At 27.4% G+C, this 22506-nt stretch overlaps 1 protein-coding gene and 1 long non-coding RNA gene across 8 annotated transcripts in view; one reads left to right on the top strand and one right to left on the bottom strand.

Annotated features, from left to right (window-relative positions):
* LOC136983340 (glutamate-gated chloride channel-like) overlaps positions 1-22381 on the bottom strand; it is a 31568-nt gene extending 9187 nt beyond the window's left edge. The window contains exons 1-7 of one of the 7 annotated variants that reach the window (XM_067280056.1): positions 22128-22381; positions 8576-8680; positions 8393-8497; positions 7765-7845; positions 6767-6838; positions 3433-3512; positions 2210-2274 (exon numbers count right to left, since the gene is read on the bottom strand). In XM_067280056.1, the coding sequence (XP_067136157.1) occupies positions 2210-2274; positions 3433-3512; positions 6767-6838; positions 7765-7845; positions 8393-8397 (303 nt within the window). In that variant the 5' untranslated portion in view covers positions 8398-8497; positions 8576-8680; positions 22128-22381. Of the gene's footprint in view, positions 1-2209; positions 2275-3432; positions 3513-6766; positions 6839-7764; positions 7846-8392; positions 8498-8575; positions 8681-17907; positions 18346-22127 lie in introns of those variants that run through there. The other 6 variants (XM_067280038.1, XM_067280046.1, XM_067280081.1 and 3 more) reach the window with 6 other exon arrangements.
* On the top strand, positions 1481-7934 carry LOC136983404 (uncharacterized). The gene is made up of 2 exons (XR_010882045.1): positions 1481-1648; positions 7754-7934. It is a non-coding gene; the product is annotated as an uncharacterized lncRNA (long non-coding RNA).
* Positions 22382-22506: the final 125 nt, after the last annotated feature.

The raw sequence follows: 22506 nt of genomic DNA, 5'->3' as shown, positions 1-22506 counted from the left end.
TGATTTTGCATTTATAGGAATATTAAAACAAACTTTATTTCGTAAAACACATGTCTAGTGTTTTTTTCGAAATTTAATAATACCATGTCATTCGTGTTGATGTAACCGATCTATTTATTTTATTACTGTTTTGTCCTGGATATTATGTAAACCAACAATAACATTATTATTTTATATACACGAGATTGTATTTGTATATTTTCAAAATAAAATGTCTCTTAAAATTTTATTTTCGGTAAAATTTATTTAGATAATTTGAAAAATTATAAAATTAATCATTTTTAAAATAAATAATCTTAATTCTTTATAACTTACCTATATTAAATTATGACTATTATAAACTCAGCTTTAGATAGATTCTTAAATACACTTATATTGATTATGCTTTGAATCAAAGATAATAAAATTAAGACTTAGAAGATTGAACATGAATAATATTTAAATTCTGATTACAATGTTCAATTTATTTTAATAAATAAACTATGGACAGGGCTTTTACCAGCGACGAGATAAAACAAACTTCTTTCTACCACATTCATGTACTAAAAAGCTGGGTAATATTTTAAAATGTTTTTCTAAAGCAAAAATTTAATATTTTAAATGATGCCAAGTGTTTATATAATAAAATATCGTTATAATTTCAATAATAATTTTTGCAATTATAATATTATTCAATTTTATGCAATATTGAGTAATTTAATTTAATAAGGAAAAGATTTCCTCTAAATTATAAGTAAAACTTCATTAGATTTTGGAATGAAAAAATAATTCAACAATTTAAAAAGCCATTTAAAAACCATTAAAGAAACAACTATTTTATCAAAAAGAAAACTACAACTCATAAAAATAATATTACAAGTGTAAAATTAGTCAAAGTACTTTTAAATATTAAAATAAAAACGCTTTTATGAACTATCTAAAAGTGAAAATTAATCAAAATTAAATATGTGGTATTAACATATATACTAAAATAAAAATTTAAAATGGATATACTGAAGTAAACTGTGTACAAGAAATATATATTAACGTAGTTTTATATAGTTATTAAGTATATAAACCGATTATTGAGTATTATCGGAAAAATAATGTAACATTGGTTAGAGAAGGTTCAGATAAAATTCATCTGAAAGATTAATCCAAATATTATTTAATTAGATAATAAGTTATTGCAAGGCTTCTAATTATTTCAGTGCCTTACTGATGAAAATTTGAGTCCTTAAGTCTGATGAAATTTAATTAGTAATTGAAAGGAAAATGTTTGCTTATTAAATTAAAAACTATATTTGTACTGCTATATCGATTAATTGTATAGCATTTTAAAATATTACATCGTCAGTTTGTCTCCAAGTTTAACATTTTTATTTATTCATGTCCTACAGTTATTTTAATAATAGAAATAATGTATTCATAGCTTTTAAAATGATTGTTTAAAAGTTTTGAAGACGAAGTTTTGAATTTATATTATTAAATAATAATTATCTTCATTTAAATTCTTATTTCGTCCCAAACGGTAATACTATTTTATCGTTTTAAACAATGATACAGTAATGAGTAAACTATTAGAAAGAAAATTTAGAAATAATTTCATCTACCTAACATTGTTTAATAAAAGTAATGTGGGACCACCTCCCAAGGAAGAAATAAACAGGTAAACGATTTAAGGTGGAAATTATCGGACCATGTTTCCTGGTACTAGGTTAGCATAGCAGCCTTTATTCCCGTGATGCTATAAATTCACAAATCTCATCAAACACTCGACATCCAGTAGGAAACAGATAAGATTTGCTACAAACATAGCAATAAGTTATATTTCCTAATAAAATGAAAACTTCAATTACTAGCATATTAAAATTTAAAGAAATTATTTTAGGACGGTAATGGAACAATTTAACAATCTGACGTCTCTTTGCATTTTTCATATTGCTTTCATTATCTATAAAACAAGATCCTACACAAATTTTTGGCTGAAAGCCAAGGCGGCGTATTGGCCTGTTCTCACAAAACTTTCCCTTTTTTCCTCCCTTCCTTTCTTGAAAGTTTTCATTGCGCTCGCATTTTTTAAATGATCCCCTTAAAGTTTCTCTAACGTCTCATAATTAACTTTGCATTCAAATATTTGATCAAGATTATTGAGCATAGTTTTATTATAAACATTCATTCATTCATTCATTTAATGAATTATAAATTTCTTACATAGTTAAAAACTCACCAAACTCGATTCGTCAGGTGATGACAAGGAAAGTATAAGGACGGTGACGTTAACAATTGTTAATTCTGTAAACAGAACAGAAAAAAATTATATATGAATTTTAAAATAATCGAGAAATTTTTATTATAAAGATTAATGGTTTAACCATTATTTTATTTAGAATACACAAACTACTGTATAAACGTATAGTACACGTACATTAAACAACTGTAAATATCGATTGAAGAAAGTACAGAAAATATAGATAAAATCGATGAAGGTTTTTGTATATTTATACGGGACTGGATACAAGTTAAATAATTCATGAATAATCCTAAATATTTATTTATTTTTTAAATATATAAGTTTATTATTAAATTTTGATTTGGTATTACGTACACACTTTATAAATTGAAAGTCGCGTTATCTTTTAAGCTGAGTTTTAATAAAAGTAATCTATATAGTAGACCAATATTTTCTTTTACAATTATTACAACCTTTCCAAATTCGAAAGTTAATCATTTTCTCTATTACTTCACTACATCTAAAGGATAAACTCCAATCTTGCATTCTAAATATATTATTAAATTATCTTAAATTTGTATAACGATTTATCTATTTTATAAAATAGAATGGTATTAAAAAGAAAAGGATTTTTTTCTTACAATCAAACAAAATGCGATTTCAGCAACATATATTTTCATAATCGAATTTTGTGACATTTCATCATCTTTTCCTAAGAAAAAATTTTGAATTATATTTTTTTAAAAAGGTTATATAAAAGTTCATTTATGTTGTTAAACTTTAAATATGTTGTTTCTCAAGCGATTTTTTCACGAGGAAACTTCAGCTATTTTTGTTGATAGAAAGCTTTTCTAAAAGACTAAAATTCAGAAAGCAGATTTTACAGCCTAGAAGCTATTCTGTAACATTTTCCAGATAACTTTCCGGCTGTCAATCGAACAACGAGACCTTATCCTTAATGTGACAGTTGCACAAAGAGCAAGCAAACGAGAGTCAATCCATTCGCAACTGTCACAATACAATTCGATTGGGATTTCTCCCACATAAATGTAATCAAGTTTTATTTCCTTTGACAATTATATTAATATAGATTGTTTGTTCTGATCAGCAAAACGTGATACCTTATAGAGAAAATAATAATATTTCTTAATTTAGTGGGCTTTTCGAGTTGTATAAATTCAAACTTACTTAGAAAAATATAAAACTACAGATATACTTACCTTGAGGTCTCATTCTCTCATCATAGCGCGTTTTGTCGACAAGATAGTCTAAAATCTGTTTGTCAGTTAATCCATTAAACCTACATATAGAAATAACCGTTAAGTCAGAAAGTAGAAAAATCAATGTTCGCGCCGAATTTTAAATATAGGCCTATATACGGTTTTTAATCGAGATTTTAGCCATATTTTTAAAGTTTTATGTTAATCTACTTTTTAATATAAGAAGAGGAATATAATTTCTATGCACTGTTTAGAATGTCGTTCATGAAGAAGCATAAATAAAAATATTTTTACGTAATCAGTTTCGGGAAAGTAATAATATTTCCGATCGTAGAGTGCTTCTCTTCCAAGTGAAACAACTTCTCGTGGAAGAGAAGAGCCATAAATCCAGTCACGAAGAATTTTTCACAATATTGACCCGTGCTATATAATGTTCTCATCAGATACGAAAGTTTAATCCAGTCACGGAAAAGTTTATTAGTACCATGATGGAATTCCCATTCGTGTCCGACAACTTTTGCTTTCTTAAGAATACATGGAAATGAAGCAAAATCTATAAAATTTTCCAAATTATTTTATATATTTGTCTTGTAGAAATTTGTGAAAATCAATTTTTAAACTTATGAAAAAGTAAACCTTTAGATTATTAGATTCGTTTCTTCAAATTATATCCTTGGAAAAGTTAAAACAAGTAACTAAAGTATTAGATATTTAGTATGTAATGTTATATATTTTTTCTTTTTAACTCAAATTCAATAAACTATTTTTACTTAGTTATAAATATTATTTAGATAAAAATGATAAAATTCTGATTGTGATATGCTATAGTTTCAATTTTAGACGGCATTATTTTTCCTTTTTGTATATATACAGACTGATAACTCCATTTAAAACTAATAGATTAAAATTTCTCCATTCATCTCATAAGCAAAAACGAAGATATCATATGGAGTTTGACTCTTCCATCTTCTATTGTTTGGGCGATATGTTGCTAAAACTAAATTTATGGTCCTCTTCTACTAAATTTTTTAATTCGAATTTGAATCAGAAATGAAGCTGTAACAATCATTTAATTTTCCTTCTGTGAATTTTTACTTTATATTCTGATATATAGTCACTGAATAATCTGTAAGGTTAATCATCCAGTAGGTTAATTCTATTAGATTAAGGAAGAAATAAGCACTCATCTTTACAGTTAAATTCTTCTCGTTTTTCTTTTCTTTTTTGGTTAATCCTTATAAAGAGTAAATTCCGAAAATGATACTATTTTACTATTTTGAAAAATTCAGTGATAAATAAATATATAAAAGAATTCATCTCTTAAAATGTTATAATTTCTTCATTTGAAATAATATTTTAAGTAATTTGCTTTATTTGTCTGGTGTTTATTAATCGAATATTATATAATATAATTTTTAAATTTTATAATTTAAAAATTTTTAGCAATTTCAATTAACAATTTAAGAAACACTTTCAGAATCTTTCCAAACAAGAAGTTACGGTATATAAGTTGATCATATCCAACAGAATTTCGGAAAATGGCAGTCAACGTGTTAAAAGTCTTCTCAAAAATATTTTTATCAACCCTTGTAAGTTATGAGTCTACTTATAATATTCTTTACAAGTAACACCACAAATTTGATCTAAATGGTGTAGATTAAGAAATTTTTTCCCAGAAAGAAAACTTGGTGTATCGTTGAATTTTTGTATAAAGAATAACCAACTTCGAATCTATTAAATTTATGATGCTGTGCATTTTACTTTAAAAAAATAATTCGAGATAAAGAAATGAGTAACGTTAATGCAGATAAATTGACTGAAAGATCAATAACGTTGATTTACCACTACACTTAATGAATCATTTGTTTGCAAAAAAGTAAAATCAACATTTTCGTTGCAGTTACAACGCTGTATTATTTAAATAGGACAATTAGAAACTATATTCATTCAAAAGATATACTTAAAAATACAATAATAACTCAAATTAAAAGCGACTTTATTTTTCGAGAACTGCATTGTGGTCGTTTCAATTGTATTTCAGCTTACAGCAAGAAGATATTAAAATCGTTACTTAGTAGATAATAATGTGTGTAAATGCTCACAAGATATATATTAAACTTTAATTCTTGATGTTTAACGAAATAGTCGGATGTGAAACCTGTAAAGTGTTCCTTAATACAAATATGGCTTCCGTGGCTTTACATCCTGTTAGAGAGAAATGTCCTGTCAATTATCTCATCGCTAACCGACTTATGAATAATTAATATTGGAGAAAACTATTCTAAGAATGTCTGAGAACATTTTGTATTAATTCTTTAACCAACGTTCCTGCGGTTAATCGTTTAAATTCATCGAAAATTTTTATATAAAAAATTTCTTAACTAGATGTAATAATGATGCTATTACTTCAAGATTTATAACAACATAATTTAAAAGGAAATATTTAGATTACGGACTTGATTATTGATAAATGGCTTTCCGACAAATTCATAATTTTTGTTTACATTCCTCAGATAATTTATATTTTATATTTTATTTGCTAATAGACGTATCTGCCCGATCGTACTGAGATTTTAATTGAATATTAAGTATATGACATTTCTCAATTCTAGGCCTATAATATTACATTAATACTAATCTTAAATTTACTGTTAAACTATAATTCTATTAAGCTAATAAAAAAAACATTAAAAAAAGCTAGAATTTGATTAGTAAAAAACAAACTATTAACGCATAAATGGGTTCAACACAATGCAAAAAGGAATGGTTAATTAAATAAAACAAGCGATTTGGTTCCCGAAACAATTCTCATTTATATAAAAGACTGTCTTTTTTAATTATTCCCATCGAAAATATATTATTCAGTTATAATTAGTCATAAATGTATATTTAAATGTTTATATAATTACTAAAACTACTCTATAATTAATAAAATATAATACAACATAATTCTACTTATATCTTTTCACGTTATTATTTAAAAAAATAATTTAATTAAAACAGATTAACAGATTAGAATATTAGTAAATGTTCTAAGAAGAAGTCTATTCTAAAAACATAACAGAATTTATGTTTTGGATAAAATTCTTCGTTTAGCATAAATTTGCTACAGAATAAAATTCTGTACTCAATTACATAAATTCTTAGAGTAATCTGTTAGTTATAATTGTTAGAACTATCAATTATGTAAGTTTTACTTCATATTTCATTTGCATTGATTGTTTGAGGAACCATTAGATTATTGGTTAAATAAAAATATAATTTTCATTGTATAAGTGCAGCTACTTTGGCTCTTAAATGCCTTCTTTCTCGAGCAGGAGGCAGGCAAACTTACCTTGGTGGTTGTGGTCCTGTGCAACATCTGGGGGCCCAAACTCCAAATACAGAAGATTGTTCATACTTGTTCCTGACAACACCAGATAGTGAGCCATAACTAAGAGTACTTATTTATTTAAATTCAGAATTTTATTCTGTTCTTGCACCTCCTTGCTGATTATTCTATCAATTTTATTCTTAATATCATGAAAAAATCTATCCATTTCTATTCTATAATAGTTATACTCTGATAACTACAAGGTTATTTATTAGAACTACAAAAAACTAGTATATTAATACTATTATTAAAATTTTAATTAAAAATTCATTTTATAATTATAAAAATATGTAAAAACTAAATATCTCATATTTTATTATAGTTATATAAATATACATATATTTATGCAGTTATCTGTAGATATAATATAATCTGTAGTTTATATAAATTACACATTATAATATAACTTAAAATATATATTATATAAATATATATTTATAGTCAGATAACTATACATATACAACTATATATAACTACAGATCTCTATAGTTTATGTACACATATATAATTTTGAAAATAACTAAATTAAGCTAATTCCTACACTACACAAGAATACAAAATCTAATGAAATTTGAATTTAATTTAATAAATTTTCCCTCTTAATTTCTAAATTAAAATTTCTCTTTATTTTTTTAAACTGTATCATTTAATAATTTTATTAAGTGGCTGATAAGAAATCATTAACAGCATTCTTAAAATTAAATTAAATAGATGTTTTATTTTCTACATGAACATTAATATTTTATAAATTAATATGAATATTTTAAATATTATGTGCATTACTTTAATATTTATTTTGTATTTTTATACTATATAATAATCAAATTATAAATACTTAAAGTTTTTCTTAGAAAGTGTATTTGTTTTTATTTAAAAGGAGTAAAAGTTTATAATATTAACAAATTGAACTGATTTCCTTTTATTAAATTATATTCATTAAAATTCCAGGTATTACTTACTCTTTTTCTGCTTCAGCCAAGTTCACGCCAACTGTTAGCACTGATCCCAGCAATAAAACGAACCTCCACATTCTGCACATCCTAAAATAAGATAATATAACTTATTTAATCCTGTTGAATTTTTATATCAATTTGGCTTACAAATACTATTCATATTTATTTCTTTAAAAGTAAATAAATAAACATATCTCCTTTATTAAATTCTTAAAAAAATTGTTAAACGTTATACGGTTTAAACTTTCTTTATTTAATACGTTATTATATTTAATTACTAGGTATAAAATTCAATTTTGATGGCTGTTATACAGTTTTGATATTAAAACGCACCCATTTTTAATCATGCATATAAGAAACTGATAATGTTTTTTTTTAAATAATAAAAATAATTTATACGTTTTATTTATTTACGTTCGCGTAGGAAAATGTAATTAGTTACTCATACATTCTACGTGAATTTCCAAAAATTCCACTGATGTTATCTTCTCTACCTGCATGCATTACTCATTACAGAAAACTATTCAGACACGTTCATTATCAACTACCAGCAATGAGAGATGTAAGAGTTAGGATATTATTTTTTCGAATCGTCAAAAATTGGATTTTAAAAAAAAACAGATCAATGACCTACACCATCCTTTAGTTGATGTCATAATCTGGAAATGCGGAAGAATCTTGAAAATGAGAAATCCATGAATGAAGGGCGACGTTTGAATCCGACAGCGACACTTCAATGCTGTAAAGGGTACGAACAATTTACTCACAGAAGAAAAGAAACCGAGGAAAAACCTTTCGACTTAAATATCTAACTTACAAACCTGCAGTAGCAGTACCACTATTTAGGAGTCTCTTCGATGCGGTTTTCTATGTTGCCATGACAACGATTGACGACAATCTCTCTTCGGAGTGCACCATTGGACTAAAGGGGAGTAAGGAATATCATGCCGGTCGAACTGAATTACAGCCGTTTCTTTAATATTTTCCTATCTAGCTTAAAAATTGCAACACGCACAAGAAAATTCACTGTAAACTGCTTTCCTATTTATATTGACGTTTCGAGTAAGATCGTTAATTCTCGATCGTTTCGCCTAGTAATTTATGGATGAGTGGGGGGAAAATCGAATTTTTAAAATTTTTAATGAAAACCGGGAAGAATTTATGCCCTGTACAGTACAATTAATATCATTAAATTTACTATTAACACCTCTTTCGCTAGTTTTTATAGCTGAGTGTACGGAAAATATAAGCAGGTTACAGGTAGGTTATAATCTTATAATAGGAACAACTACAATAAACGAGAGAATATTGAAGGTAACGTGTGATTCCTAAGATTTTCAAAGAAAATAAATGCGGTATAATGATAAAAAAATAAATTGATAACGATTCGAAATAATTTACAAAATGAAGTATGCTTTCATTAAAAATTTAGTATGCCCTTTTGCTTAAATGATGTGATCCAGCTGCTTTTTAATCTGTATAATGTAGATTATTGACTGGAAAATAATATGCATATATTCTAATCACATTTGCATACAGTATATGCATATATAAAATTAAATTTTTAAATTACATAATGTAGAAGATACGAAAAATATTAAGTATGTAATCATAAAAAAAATAATATCAAAAGATAGGTAAATCGTAAATTTCGATATAAAAGTAAATCATATTTTTCGATATAAAAGTGGTAAATCGTAATTAATTGAAGATAAGAGTCTTTAAATGTTTAGAAACGAGAAGAAAAAAAATTAGTAATAATAATATTTAAGATTCAAAAATAAAGGAAAAATGAAACCGAAAATTAAAGATAAAATAGAATTTGATAATTCAGAATAAAAATATTAAAATGGAGTATTCGAATCAATATAAAATAGTAATAAAGGAAACAAACAAACACTATAAACTCTCGTTTATAACAATTAATAAATAATTAAAGAAGACAACAAAAAATATTTGTTATATAGTTACAGAAAATGTAACTTATAATATATTCTGAATGAATATAATTTATTTATTTGTATTACAGTTTATGAATCGTAAAAATACGAGTAACAACATACGTTGCATATCGTAAACAAACCGAAAGAAGAAAACCCTTTGCTTTTATTTCTGTTAGTGATTATTGTTATAATTTAAATGTATCTAAACTAATTTTCTACGCAAAACTTTGATTGTAAAATTTAAAAAATGATAAGTCTTTTAGTCTTTATCAAAAAATACCAACCGTTATTGACATATTTCTTTAGTGCAAAAGAAAGAATTAATAAAAGATAACCGAAGAAGTTTTAGGAATTATAACGTAATACGTTATTGATTCGATAATGATTTTTTTTTTTTTACATAATGAAAGAGATAAATTATCAGAACCTGTAAAAACATCGATAAAATAAAATAAATTTAACGACTTTTTCTCATTTTTATTTTGGGTCTTTCCGCCCTGTGGGCACTAATAGGGCCTTTTTTTTTGTATCCATTACGGGTTCGATCTGATCGACTGGGAGCGAAACGGAGCCCCGAAATATCCGGGCCAGACTTCCCATGAAAAGAATCCTGCGGTCGATCGCCTGGATTCGATCCTGGATCCTCCAAGAAGGTAGACTGACGCCCTAACCGCCTTCGATCCTGGATTCTCCATAGAAATAAGACGACGCCTTAAACGCCTCGGCCATCCGGCCATCAATTTAAAGAGATTAAAAACGATTAAAGAAGAAAATGAAAAACTAACGTGTATCTAAAAAATTATTTAGAAAACACGGAAAAGTAAATACATTATTTAACTATATTAAAAAAAAAAAAAAACAGCCATTATTCATAAAAATGGTTGTATAATTAAAACGACTGACAATCTTAAACATTGCCGTATTTATTATGAACTAACTTTTAAATCGCCATTATTTTGATAGTAAAAACATTTTAATCACAGAAATATTCCATTTAATTTTTTTTATATTTTTTTATTTCTGTACAAAAACGTTTATTTTTATCATGTAATTTTCCTTTTAAAGCACGATAGCTTAAGAAATGAAACAGAAAAACATAAATAATAGCACTCCACATTTTTGGGGCAACAAGACTCAGACTTTATCTTTTCCTATGGCTTCCGAATTCTATTCCGGACAAATGGAAGTAAACAGAACTTGTCGGATGATATGTCAAATTCTAAAAGAAAACCCAACTTAAATGGTTTTCCTTCCGACATCGTCAATCTAAAAGAAGTCCTTCTATAGCACAATGCGATTATTTTCGTAAAAAAAAAAAATCTTTAGTTATTTTATTCAAAGAAAAATCTTAATGAATATCTAACGTATAATTTTTCACTTGTTATATAAACTTTAAACACGGAGAAACACCGATTCGTAGCTAAATATATCCCAGACGGAATGGTTTGTTATCAAAGTGATTTTAGTACTTGTACTAAAAAAAGAGCATTGAAAAATTTTATTTGGCTATAATATTATTTACAAAGTTTTGAAGCGAGTTATGAAGGAAAAATGCGCTTAATAATTTCCCTGATAAAATATTAAAATCATTCAAGATCCAAAGTTCAATCGACTAAAACCCGTAAAATATTTTCGATATTTTAAAAATAATCTTTAGATAAATATAATTTATCTAAAATGATCTTTATGGCATTATCATAGACAAATTAAAAACAAAATTTATCAAATAAATATCTCTACAATCTTTAATAGACACCGTATCTTCGCCTGATTTTATGCAATAAAACTGAGCTCCACCCCAATAAATATAGATAAGGACGAATTGTTTCAAAGCAAATCTACAAATAATCATTTAATATGAATTTTAAAATATTGGCAGCATTAATATAGGATGTTAAAATGTTTATTTCTCGGAAAGAGAATGTTATATAAAGAGAAACAGATGTTAGGTAAATTCTCCATACCGAACAGTACAGTTTTAGGAAGTAACTAAAAATAGATAATATCGATCGAAATCTCACATAAGATACTGTTTCGAAATTTTATCCTGATTAAATTTGATGTAATCAAATATAAAAAGGTTGCATAAATCATACCCTATAAATACAAACTTCAATTTGCAAATGTTTGATTTTTATGATCATTCAGCTTATATAAATTGCAAATATTTATATTATAAATATACTGTACATACATTACAAATACAGTATATATGAATACTTGCATTTTATATATACACATATGCATTATAATGATTTATTAATTCATAAGAACAATAAGTATGTTTTATAAATTAGTAATGTGTATTTATGTAATAAGTTTAAAAGAGATTATAATAAATCAAAACTGCAGTGCATTGTTAATTATTCAGTCTCTTTATTGTATAAAAATCTTTATAAAATAAGAGAAATTATAATCAATTGTTAATTGAATTCCATATATTTAACGCCGTTAAACATTGTCAGAAAGTTAGGTTTGAAACTCAACTCAGTTGTATGTATGTGATTGAAATAAAAATCTCTTTATATCTTAAATCAGAACAAGCATTTCGGAAACTAAATGAGGCATTAGCTATTACTTTTTTCTAGCTGTATGCTTCCTTTCTTTTATTTATTTTTTTTGTAGAACAGTGACCTACTTTTGTGCTCTTTATTATTTAATATTCGAAAATTTATAGATAATTTATTATAATGAAATTTTCCGCATAATATGCCCGTATAACTATTGGAAACAAGGCAGAAATTTTATTAAAAGTTAAAGTAATAAATATGTAAGAAAAGGAAGAAACTTATAGATAAATTTAAAACGTTATCATATTAATTATTTCTGCAAAAACTTATACAATAACGACATTTAGTATAAAACATGTAGACACAGACATCTTCCTTGATGTGTAAGCACATATTTCCATTTTTCATTCTTATGTTTTAAAAAATTTATCTCATATCAAGTTGTTATAATCTATCCTTAAACCTATCCAAATAATTCTTAAACTTATATATTGCCCTAGCGAATATTTAGCATAATATATAGATAAAATATTCATAATCATAATATAAGAAAAATTCAATTACAGACATAACTGATATGAACTTCTTCCATTTACGTTTTTAACAATAACATCAGTTATAGTCGAACTTCAAAAATAAAAGAGAAAGAGAGAAAGAGAGAATATATTTTAAGAAAAAAAAAAATCAATTTAAACGAATTTTTGCTTTAATCGAAAGAGACTTTTTCTAATTTGCATGATAATACTAAAGTGCAATATGCGATGGATTAAGAGAGAACAGTATTTCTCATCTAAAGCTATAACGAAAATGAATGCTGTATTAATACATAAATTAAATTTTATTATTAGTTTTTTTTTTTGTATCTTGTTGTAATTTTTAATATTCCTTATAACTCTTAAAACGTCTGTTATATTTCTCTTAAAATTTTTAAAATATTTTTAATGAATTACTCACGTAGAGATAAGGTAAAAACTTAAGCATTGAATGAATTATGATCTAAGTTTGGATTCCGTTTAATCGAAATTTTTACTTTTTATTGCTCTGTCAAATATAGGAAACAATGTTTTTCTCTTCGCTTTCCGAAAAAGAAAAATTGTTATGAGGTCATCTATCTACATGTCTGTGGCCTCGGAGAAGTGTTATGTCATTCATCCGATTTGATATAAACTTGGCACGAATCACCAATTGATACGAATTAATATCTCGTAAATTCGATACTAGAATACTTAAAGTACTTTAAGTGTACTTTAAGTGATATTTTAGAGAACACCGGAAATGCCAAAAATTTAAAATTAGAATACAAAAAATACTTGTTTATTTAATTCAATGGATCGACAATTCAAGCTCGAATATTTTTTGCAATCTAAAGATATAGGCTTATATATATATATATATATATTAAAATCAGAAAATTATTAGTTTAATATTAAACTATTCAGACGAAATTGAATTAAATGATTTGTTTTGGTCCGTTTGTACGTCATAATCGGTTTAAGATATTTGATCTCGGAGAGGAGAATTGTGTAGACAAATGGTTTACAATATCTTATTAAATCAATGCATATTTTCCACGTTTAACGGCATGGGATGCATCCTTAATCAAAGGCATTTCTTTAAGCTAATATGAAAAAAAAACGAACAATGAAAGTAGGTCAAAGGAATACAAGAGTCTATTTTTGTCTTGGGGACATCAAAGATCAATGGAGGACGCTGCAGCCTGTAGATTTCTCATACGATTTGCTTATTGTTTTCGTAACTCATTCCTCCATAATACTTTAAATATTAAAATATCTGTATGTACGAATAAATTAATTATAAGACTACATCTCCTAGATACAGAAAAACAGATTTGTTCTGCCAGATCGATTAACTAATCTAGGTATGTGATTGGTGATGAGCCTGCCAACTTCCTATTAGTTATACGCTGATAATGATAGCTTATAACGAAGAGAATTGAAAAAAAAGCCTAAACAGCTGAAAAAAGTCAAAATATTCTCATCGGATGAATGATGTATAAACCTGAAAATTGAATTGAATTCGTTAACAAATGACATCAATTATTATGAATAGCAGATGTAGTAGAATGAAATTTATATTTTGATCATTGATAGGACAGTTTTCATGGAAAAGTACTATCGTAGTTGTTATCGATAAAGGAATTCTTGACGCGATTGTATCGGGCATTGTTATATAAATCGATAAAGTGCTCACAGTTATATAAAACGAAAATAAATTTAGTTTGTTCAAACACATCTGCACGCGTACGAGTCTGAATGATTATCCAATTTTACAAAAAACTGCACCGTGAATATTTTCTATATATAGAAAAATATATGTATATACCGCTTTCATTGCTGATATATAATAATTATAACGTTTGTTGGCGATAACAAATAAAAGCTACTGTTTAATACAGTGGCATAACTGAAAATGTATTCGTAGTAGGCTGATATTGAACGCCTCTTTGAATTTATATGTGCTTTGTTTATAAATGAATGCATTAAATTAATTAAAATTATTAGTAACTTAAGTTTACTCTTTTTTCAAATGAAACGGTTAAAACTGCATATTAAAAAATTTAATGTATTGTTAGCGTTGTTAATTAAAATTTTTTTCCTAGTTTAAAGTTAAAACTTCAGGAATTAATTACCGCTCTTATAATTCTTCCTCTGGCTACGATAATGATTTAATAGCGTATTAATTTTTTAAACAAGACTTGCATTTTAATTGCCGATAAACAAATCTATAAAGCTGCTTCAGAAAACTGACAGCTCGTACTTAGGTTACACTGTTTATCACGGTAGTACGGATCAATGAATTGACCGTGGTTGCGATTGGCGCACAAGAGATCTCCTATTGTCAATTTATTGACATACAGATACTGCTCGAGTGACCGAGAAAGGAAAAAACTATTATTTCGATGGTATTCGTTTTGTTTCTTTAATTTGTTTTAAAGCTCTGTTGTACAGAAAGAAACCCATTGAAAAAATATTTCACTAACAGATCTGATTTCCTTACTGCGTTAAAAACTGATATAGATATATAACAGTACTCAGTAAACCTTGAAATAATTCATGAAGATGAAGATTACACAAATACTTAAAATTTAAAATTAATATGCTATCGCTGAGTTGTAATCTATTGTTATATTATTTATATCATAATCTTTTAGCTTTTACTCGTAACGATCTTTAATCATTTCGAAATCATTTTCTAAACTGTTTGAACTTGTTGTATGACTATAAGTATAGTAATAAATGCCATTTTTATGATAAATTTTAAACAAATTTCTTATTTCTCATTTATAAGCCTTATAGAAAATCTCAGCTACTTGGCCAGACAACTAACCTTGTCGCTATTTATATCATACTCCACTCGATACTTTCAAAGAAATCTCAACTAGGCGTACAGAAACAATACTAATTAATTCCCTTGTTTGTAAATTATCACAAACTTTATAAACCTGTAAATGTTTCCGGTTAATTTTGAACAATAAATTTGTTATTATTGACATAATAGCCCAGGAAATGCTACAGATTGATTTATTTCTTCCTCACACGGGAAACTTCAATATCATAACGTAACTAACGTAAGGGATGAATCTGTTTAATTAATGTTGCAAGCAGCGTTATGAAGCGCCTAACCCGTTATAGTATCGTATTTCAGCAGTAAACGATGTCTAAGTGATAATTGATGATTATTCACCCTGTATATCGTCGATTATTCTTTTGTCTAATGGATAATTAACTTTTTATCCGGACAAGGTTTACAAGATTGATCGAAATACAAACATGTCTCGATTATTCGCTCCATTAGACTTAATAAGACGCAATTCCCTTGTTCCGCTGCTAAGAAAATTCGATTTTGATCTCAAACTATATATAGAAGCGACATTCATGCTAGTCTTGTCGTACTGCGGTTATTGTTGAGCTTTTCTCAATCCCATGAGGTCGTCAGTCATGCGTCCGACTTATACTAACACCGAAAGAGAACTTTTCTTTTTTTGATCGATCTCTACCGGGGTCTTTTTTTTTCCCCATTACTTTTTTTTACATTTAATTATCCCGGGCGCTAGATAATTGCGTTAACGTTTTCACTAACTGATCACGTACTGATAATGTTGCGTTATGGCACGATTATTTTTCTACTGTTCCGGTTTAGTATCTAAAATAAAATTAGTTTATCGCGTGATAACGACACATACTCAGTACACTGAGTTTACGCACGATTAACTTTAGGCCAAACTAGATAAATATTAGGCTTATTGCTGATCGTCTAGAGAATTAAACATCGACTAGGCCCAACTACTCGAATTGCTCGGTGCTATTGTGAAGTAACGATAATGTCTATCAGATTCTTTCTACGAAATCTCCAATTTATATACAGCTGTGAGATGGTCTTAATATAGTGTAGTTGCTGTACATCTACAGACACGCCCACAATACTATTTCCTGACGATCATTACAGAGGCAATTAGTTGCTAGAGCATAACTGCAATCCATTCAGATATTTTTAATGTTTGATTCAAGGACGCAATCCTTTGTAATCTATAATATCAATAATTACAGCCAATCGGAAACTTACTACAGTCCGATTCTTACTAATCGTAGAATTTACTTTCCTATGTTAAATCTGCATCGAAAAAGGATAACTCTAGTAGTTATTTAGCATCGATTTGGCAAGTTACACAGATCTATAAAAGGATGGCAAATCGAGACAGCAGTAAAATTCGACCAATTTTATCGATGAATGAAACTACTTTAAATCTTTGATATTTTTCGAATCTTAGAAAAACTTTAACATCTTTAAAAAAAACTGTATTGACGGGAATTTCAATGATTCTTACATATATATTTTATAACAATTTTTAGAAAAATTTTTCAGTTTAAAATTAATAATTTAATATTCCAATGTAGTTTTTAAATTGAAGTAAGCGAATATAATACTTCTGTCTCAACCCTTATTACTTATTTATTTATTCTTAGAATATCTATCAAAATCAAATCACAAATAACAAAGAAAACTTACTCAATGAAACATTTATATACTAAAATTAAAAATGGGTAAAATTCAAATACGAATGAAATAATTAACTGGTTTTTAGATGCTTCAAATAAACCGTTTTTAGAAAAATCAGCAAAAATATCAAAATTGGTTTATCCTATCTCATTTCAATCATGTTTTATATATATTAACAATCAAAACTCAACATTACCATTTCATCTCAAATGGAACAGTTTGAAACAATCATTTGATAAACTCTTTCTCTCTCTTAATCCAGACAAGCGTATGATCAAACAAACTCTCTTTTAAACACTTTTTTTTTTTCTTTTGACTCAGATAAAAATAAATACTTTGTTTTCAGAATTAATGTATCTAAACGGCAATAAAATTAAAATTAACAAAAACAACTTTTAAAATACAGTCGAACCCTATACAAATATTATAGAGTAGATATATATATATATATATATAATGGTTTACAGTCCCCTTTGTAGTTATCTCCTAGTTATTCCTGGTGAGTAAAAAATCATTCCATCAACATCAACCTAGACCTATTTCTGTAATCCCATCCCATCCATAAAAAGTGCGTTTCGAACATACAAAAAAAAAAAACGTAACGTACAATAAAAATTCATATACTAAACAAACGATTCTAAGTTATAAAAAATAACAGCAAAAATCACTTTACCCACCTAACTATTATTGTAAAATTCCTTGTTGTTACCTCATTTTATGTAATTGTTACGACAGTTCGATATCACCACGTCATTTTTTTGAAATCCTTTTTTCGGCATTCGTACTCGCTGCAACTCTTTGTGCTTTCTACTGAGGTTTGATTGCTTGTAGTAGTACAGCAGCATTTCTCTACGTTCTGCATGCCAGAAATAAATAAGCAGTGACTACCTCACTGGAAATTCGCCAGACGTTGTTTCGTAAACTCACCTCTTGCGTGACAAAACAGTAGGCTACACAATTGTTCCAAAGTTAGTTTACTTACGTTAGAAATATTAAGATTTAGATAGATAAAATTTTCTATGACATAACGAATTAATCTTTGCCGTTCGCTCGGCTGAAATAGATAAACAGCGAATTTATATATCATCTATCATCTGTTAAAGGAAAATTTGGTAACCATGCTCGAAGCAGTTTTGTATTATTACTTAGAATGGATACTACGTAGTATTATATAAGACTGCACTAACTGAAGTTTCAGTAAACTAGTGTGTTTTACTATAGGTCTAAACGATAAACATTAAAAAATAAAATTTGAAAAGACATTAGGAACAGGAATAGTACATCTTTATATTTATTATCTTTCTAAGGATACATGTTAACGACTTAAAAAATCGTTACAGTATATCCTTAGAAAGGTAATAAATATAAAGATACACTCGACATACTTGACTATTATTTCAATGATTAATGGAAAAGAACAACTGCGACAGCTAAATGCATAGATTTATGTCACTGGCGATCGGGGACGACTCCTGAATAAAAATGAAGCTTAGAACTGAAAAAAATATTTAAAAAATTTAGAACGAACTGCATCGATCCTTTCTAGAAAAGGATTCTACGTCCTCTCAAAAGCACACGGGTCTTCGTCCAAATCACCAATTCTCGGATTAGCGACATAGAAAGGGAGAGAGAGAGATATATATCTATTCTCACGATAGATTTTTTCTAAATATTTTCGAATGCAGCTGAGCCCAGATTATTTGTCTTTAATAGCTGATCGATTTCGGTGGGGGAATAGCGAGTCGAGAGCAGTAATTACTAAGAAACTAGCTCCTTTGAAATGGTAGAAGTGCTGGATGTGTGTCGCCACTTGGGCGACTCAAGCGATGCATTGCAGCAGCTGCTCAGAGTAGAGATCGATAAAAGACAAAGTATACATACTGTATGTTGTAATTGTTTATTAATGACCTCCGTTAGATAACACATATAATTTGATTGAAACATAAGATTCCCTGAATAAAAAAAAATAGAGTAGATGAAACTATTTTCATTTGCTCGTCAAATTGGGCAAAGTGTCACACATATAATTTGATTGAAACATAAGATTCCCTGAATAAAAAAAATAGAGTAGATGAAACTATTTTCATTTGCTCGTCAAATTGGGCAAAGTGTCAACATGCCTATATAAGTCAATGACCCAAACGATACAGTCGATTCAAAATGTGAAAACTGAACTAAAATTTATTCGTATTTCATTAAATAAATTCCGTTTCCTTCTATTGGCATTTATTCTCCTAATGTGATTTATACATTGATATCGGGATAAGACCAAGATTTTTCTATAAACTAGGTTCTATCTGGAAATTATACTGTTTGGCAAACTGCCCGAATGCTAGATTATACGTGAATAAAATCTAAACAGTCGATCACCTCTTTAAACCCTGAATGCATTCTTACCATGGACTGTTAGACCTTATCTTAAACATTATCGACGTTGAACTGCTTGTTTTGCTTTCTTATATATATAAATTCATCAGAAAACTTAATAATCTTAAAAAAATAAATATTAAATTTATGTCTGATTTAATTTTTCAAACTAAGCTTAAATTTGTTCTTAATGCGTTGCTCCATTAAGAAATATTGGCGCCGTAATGGTATATTACTGATAATTTGTATTTGCGAGGCGATGCTTTGAGCACTTAAAATGCAAGCTTTCTGAGGCTTTTATTTTTCTTTAGTTAATTATCAAAATTTAAATATGCTAAAAGTTTTTCCAAGATTTCTAAGAGAAAATATATTTTGAATCCGACTTTATGCTAGCCAGTGAACAGAAGTAATTTTTTAAAACCAGAATTAACTTACACATAGAGATTTAAACTTGTGATCTAGATAAATGACCAAACCCACATAAAATCGATAAAAGAAACGCAAAGATAATACAACAGATAAAAGAATTTTAATAATTATAAAGATGGTTAATTAGATTTGATGAACTTCACCATTACATTCCTAATAAATAATCGAACTTCTATTCAATGCTATATTAAGTTAGTCGTGATTAACTAATGTATTTAGGTCATAACGAAATAAAAAGAAATCAAATAACTTTTCGATCATTTTTCTTTTAGCATTAAAATAATACTTAAACAATTTTTTAGTTTCAAAAGAGGTTAATTCGAAGTGTATAATATGATTTTAAAAATCTTTTTAAAAAGCCATTACCGCTATTGTATAGTTACACGTACGATGATCCGCAATAAATTTTTTTTTTAAAACATTAAAATTAAAATTGGAAATTGGCCAAATAAAACCTAAGATATAAATATGTATTAGTTTTTAAATTTGGATTTGAACACGCTTCTATAAAATTGATAAATTCCAATCACGCTATCAAAATATCGATTTTTTTAATAAAGTACTGTACATAGCGATAAGTAAATGCAAAAAGTTATAACATTATGAGGGTTCAGTGTAACATGCATAAGAGTGATATATAAGACCAATAATAACTCAATGACACCTGAATCTATCTCTCCACCATCTGCTACATCGCAGGTATAACTAAGTCTTCATAACATCATTTATCACATTTGACCGATCTTTCATTAATTGTTATTTTATAAAATTTTTTACAGTAAAATAAGTTCCAAATGGCAATATTCCAATTGTGTTACTACACTTTCTTCCTAAAAGTTTCTTCTTCTCCACCTTTACTTATAAAATTAGGCCAAATAAAAAATAGAAAAAAAAGCCAATATTGTATTCGAGTCATAAAACCGTAAGATAAATCAACGTTTTAAATTTTTTTTATATGTTTTTATATTTTATATTATATTAAGATGTAGAAGTTTTCATTTTTCATTCCCTTTTCACTATAAAATTTTGATATATTCGGATTTGAAATACTTTGTATATACGTGCATCTAATTGTTTGGTAAATTATCCGTGGAATGGAAAGGAGCTTATTGTACTCAAAAGGTTAGATTAAATTCCTTTCTAATTAAATTCTTAACTTAATAAGAAGTTTTCCTAAAGCATTTTTCTGTCAAGGGATGTACCGTACATTTCATGCCGTTGTCTCTAGTCTAAATTGCGAATTTGTTTGTACTGCATGGAATGATCTTAAAGCAAATTACTATAGCGTCGGATGGTACAAAATTAAGACGTCAAACATTATATAACACATTAAACAATATATCTGAAAACAGTTTGAAAACAATTCTACTTAACACTGGATAAAGGCAATTCGAAGTTACTCGAAACAATCGAATAAATCAATTCTAACTTTTTACATTACTAAAACTTCAATTTTAGTTTTAGAATAAAAAAAAAATAATAATAATAAATACATTTATTCAATCGACAAAAGCACGTAAAACATTAATAAAACCTCAACGATGTTTTCAATAGATGATTTAAAAACTGGCCATAATATATAACTTAATAAGTATATAATCATTCAGTTACTTTATTCATCAATCTCATTGTGACGTTTTTTAAGATATATGAGATTCCAGAAAGATTCGAACTAGAGATCATTTATAAACGGTCAGTAGTCTATTAACAAAACAAATTTTATCCTTAAATTGTTCGATAAAAACACAAAAAGCGCCTTTAAAACTGTTGATCCAATTATGAATGCATTATCAAGAATCATTGGAAAGTTTCATTCGGTCACTGGAGCAGAGTTGTACGACGTTCCGACAACATTACGGTCGTCATAGTAACTATTTTGTCCAAGTGAAAATTCACAAAACTACAGCACTCTATTCTACACCAGAATAATTGATTTTACACTAGAAACTGCAGTAACTCGTGTTTTTACCTGATGACGTCACTTAGCAGGTGATCACGCCGCCATAAGAAAAGTATACGTTTTATTCACTAAAAATGTGCTTTCTTTGGTGTAAAAATTAAAAAAAAATTTGTTTAAGTTTAGTTGAAAATAAATACTTACCTGGTGGAGTCTGCAAGAGGATGGCTGGAAAACAGCGCTAACAGTGGCTAAATGGCCGAAGATTCGGATGATTGAAGGCGAAAAATTACGAATTTCGATATTGCCGTTTATAATCGAGTATTAACGAAGGTTTTATCACAAATAAATCAATGTTTTACCGATAAATATAAACGAATTTACGTACATTGTTTTTTTCAATGTGTTGAAGGTGAACTCAACGAGGCAGACGTCTCGTCTCCAATGCATCGTCTGCCTGTGTTTGTTCGATGACGACATCAAGAAGCGATAAATGCGCCGCATTAAATATATGTATTTATCTACTCGATTATCGTTATTACTTATCGGAATGAAAAATTATAAATTAAATTATTAGCTTTAG

Source organism: Centruroides vittatus, unplaced genomic scaffold (genome assembly GCF_030686945.1).
Source record: "Centruroides vittatus isolate TY-2023 unplaced genomic scaffold, ASM3068694v2 contig_12, whole genome shotgun sequence".
Taxonomy (NCBI): Eukaryota; Metazoa; Arthropoda; class Arachnida; order Scorpiones; family Buthidae; genus Centruroides; species Centruroides vittatus.
Note: the sequence above shows the minus strand (reverse complement) of the source record. Positions and strands in the feature narration are given on the sequence as shown.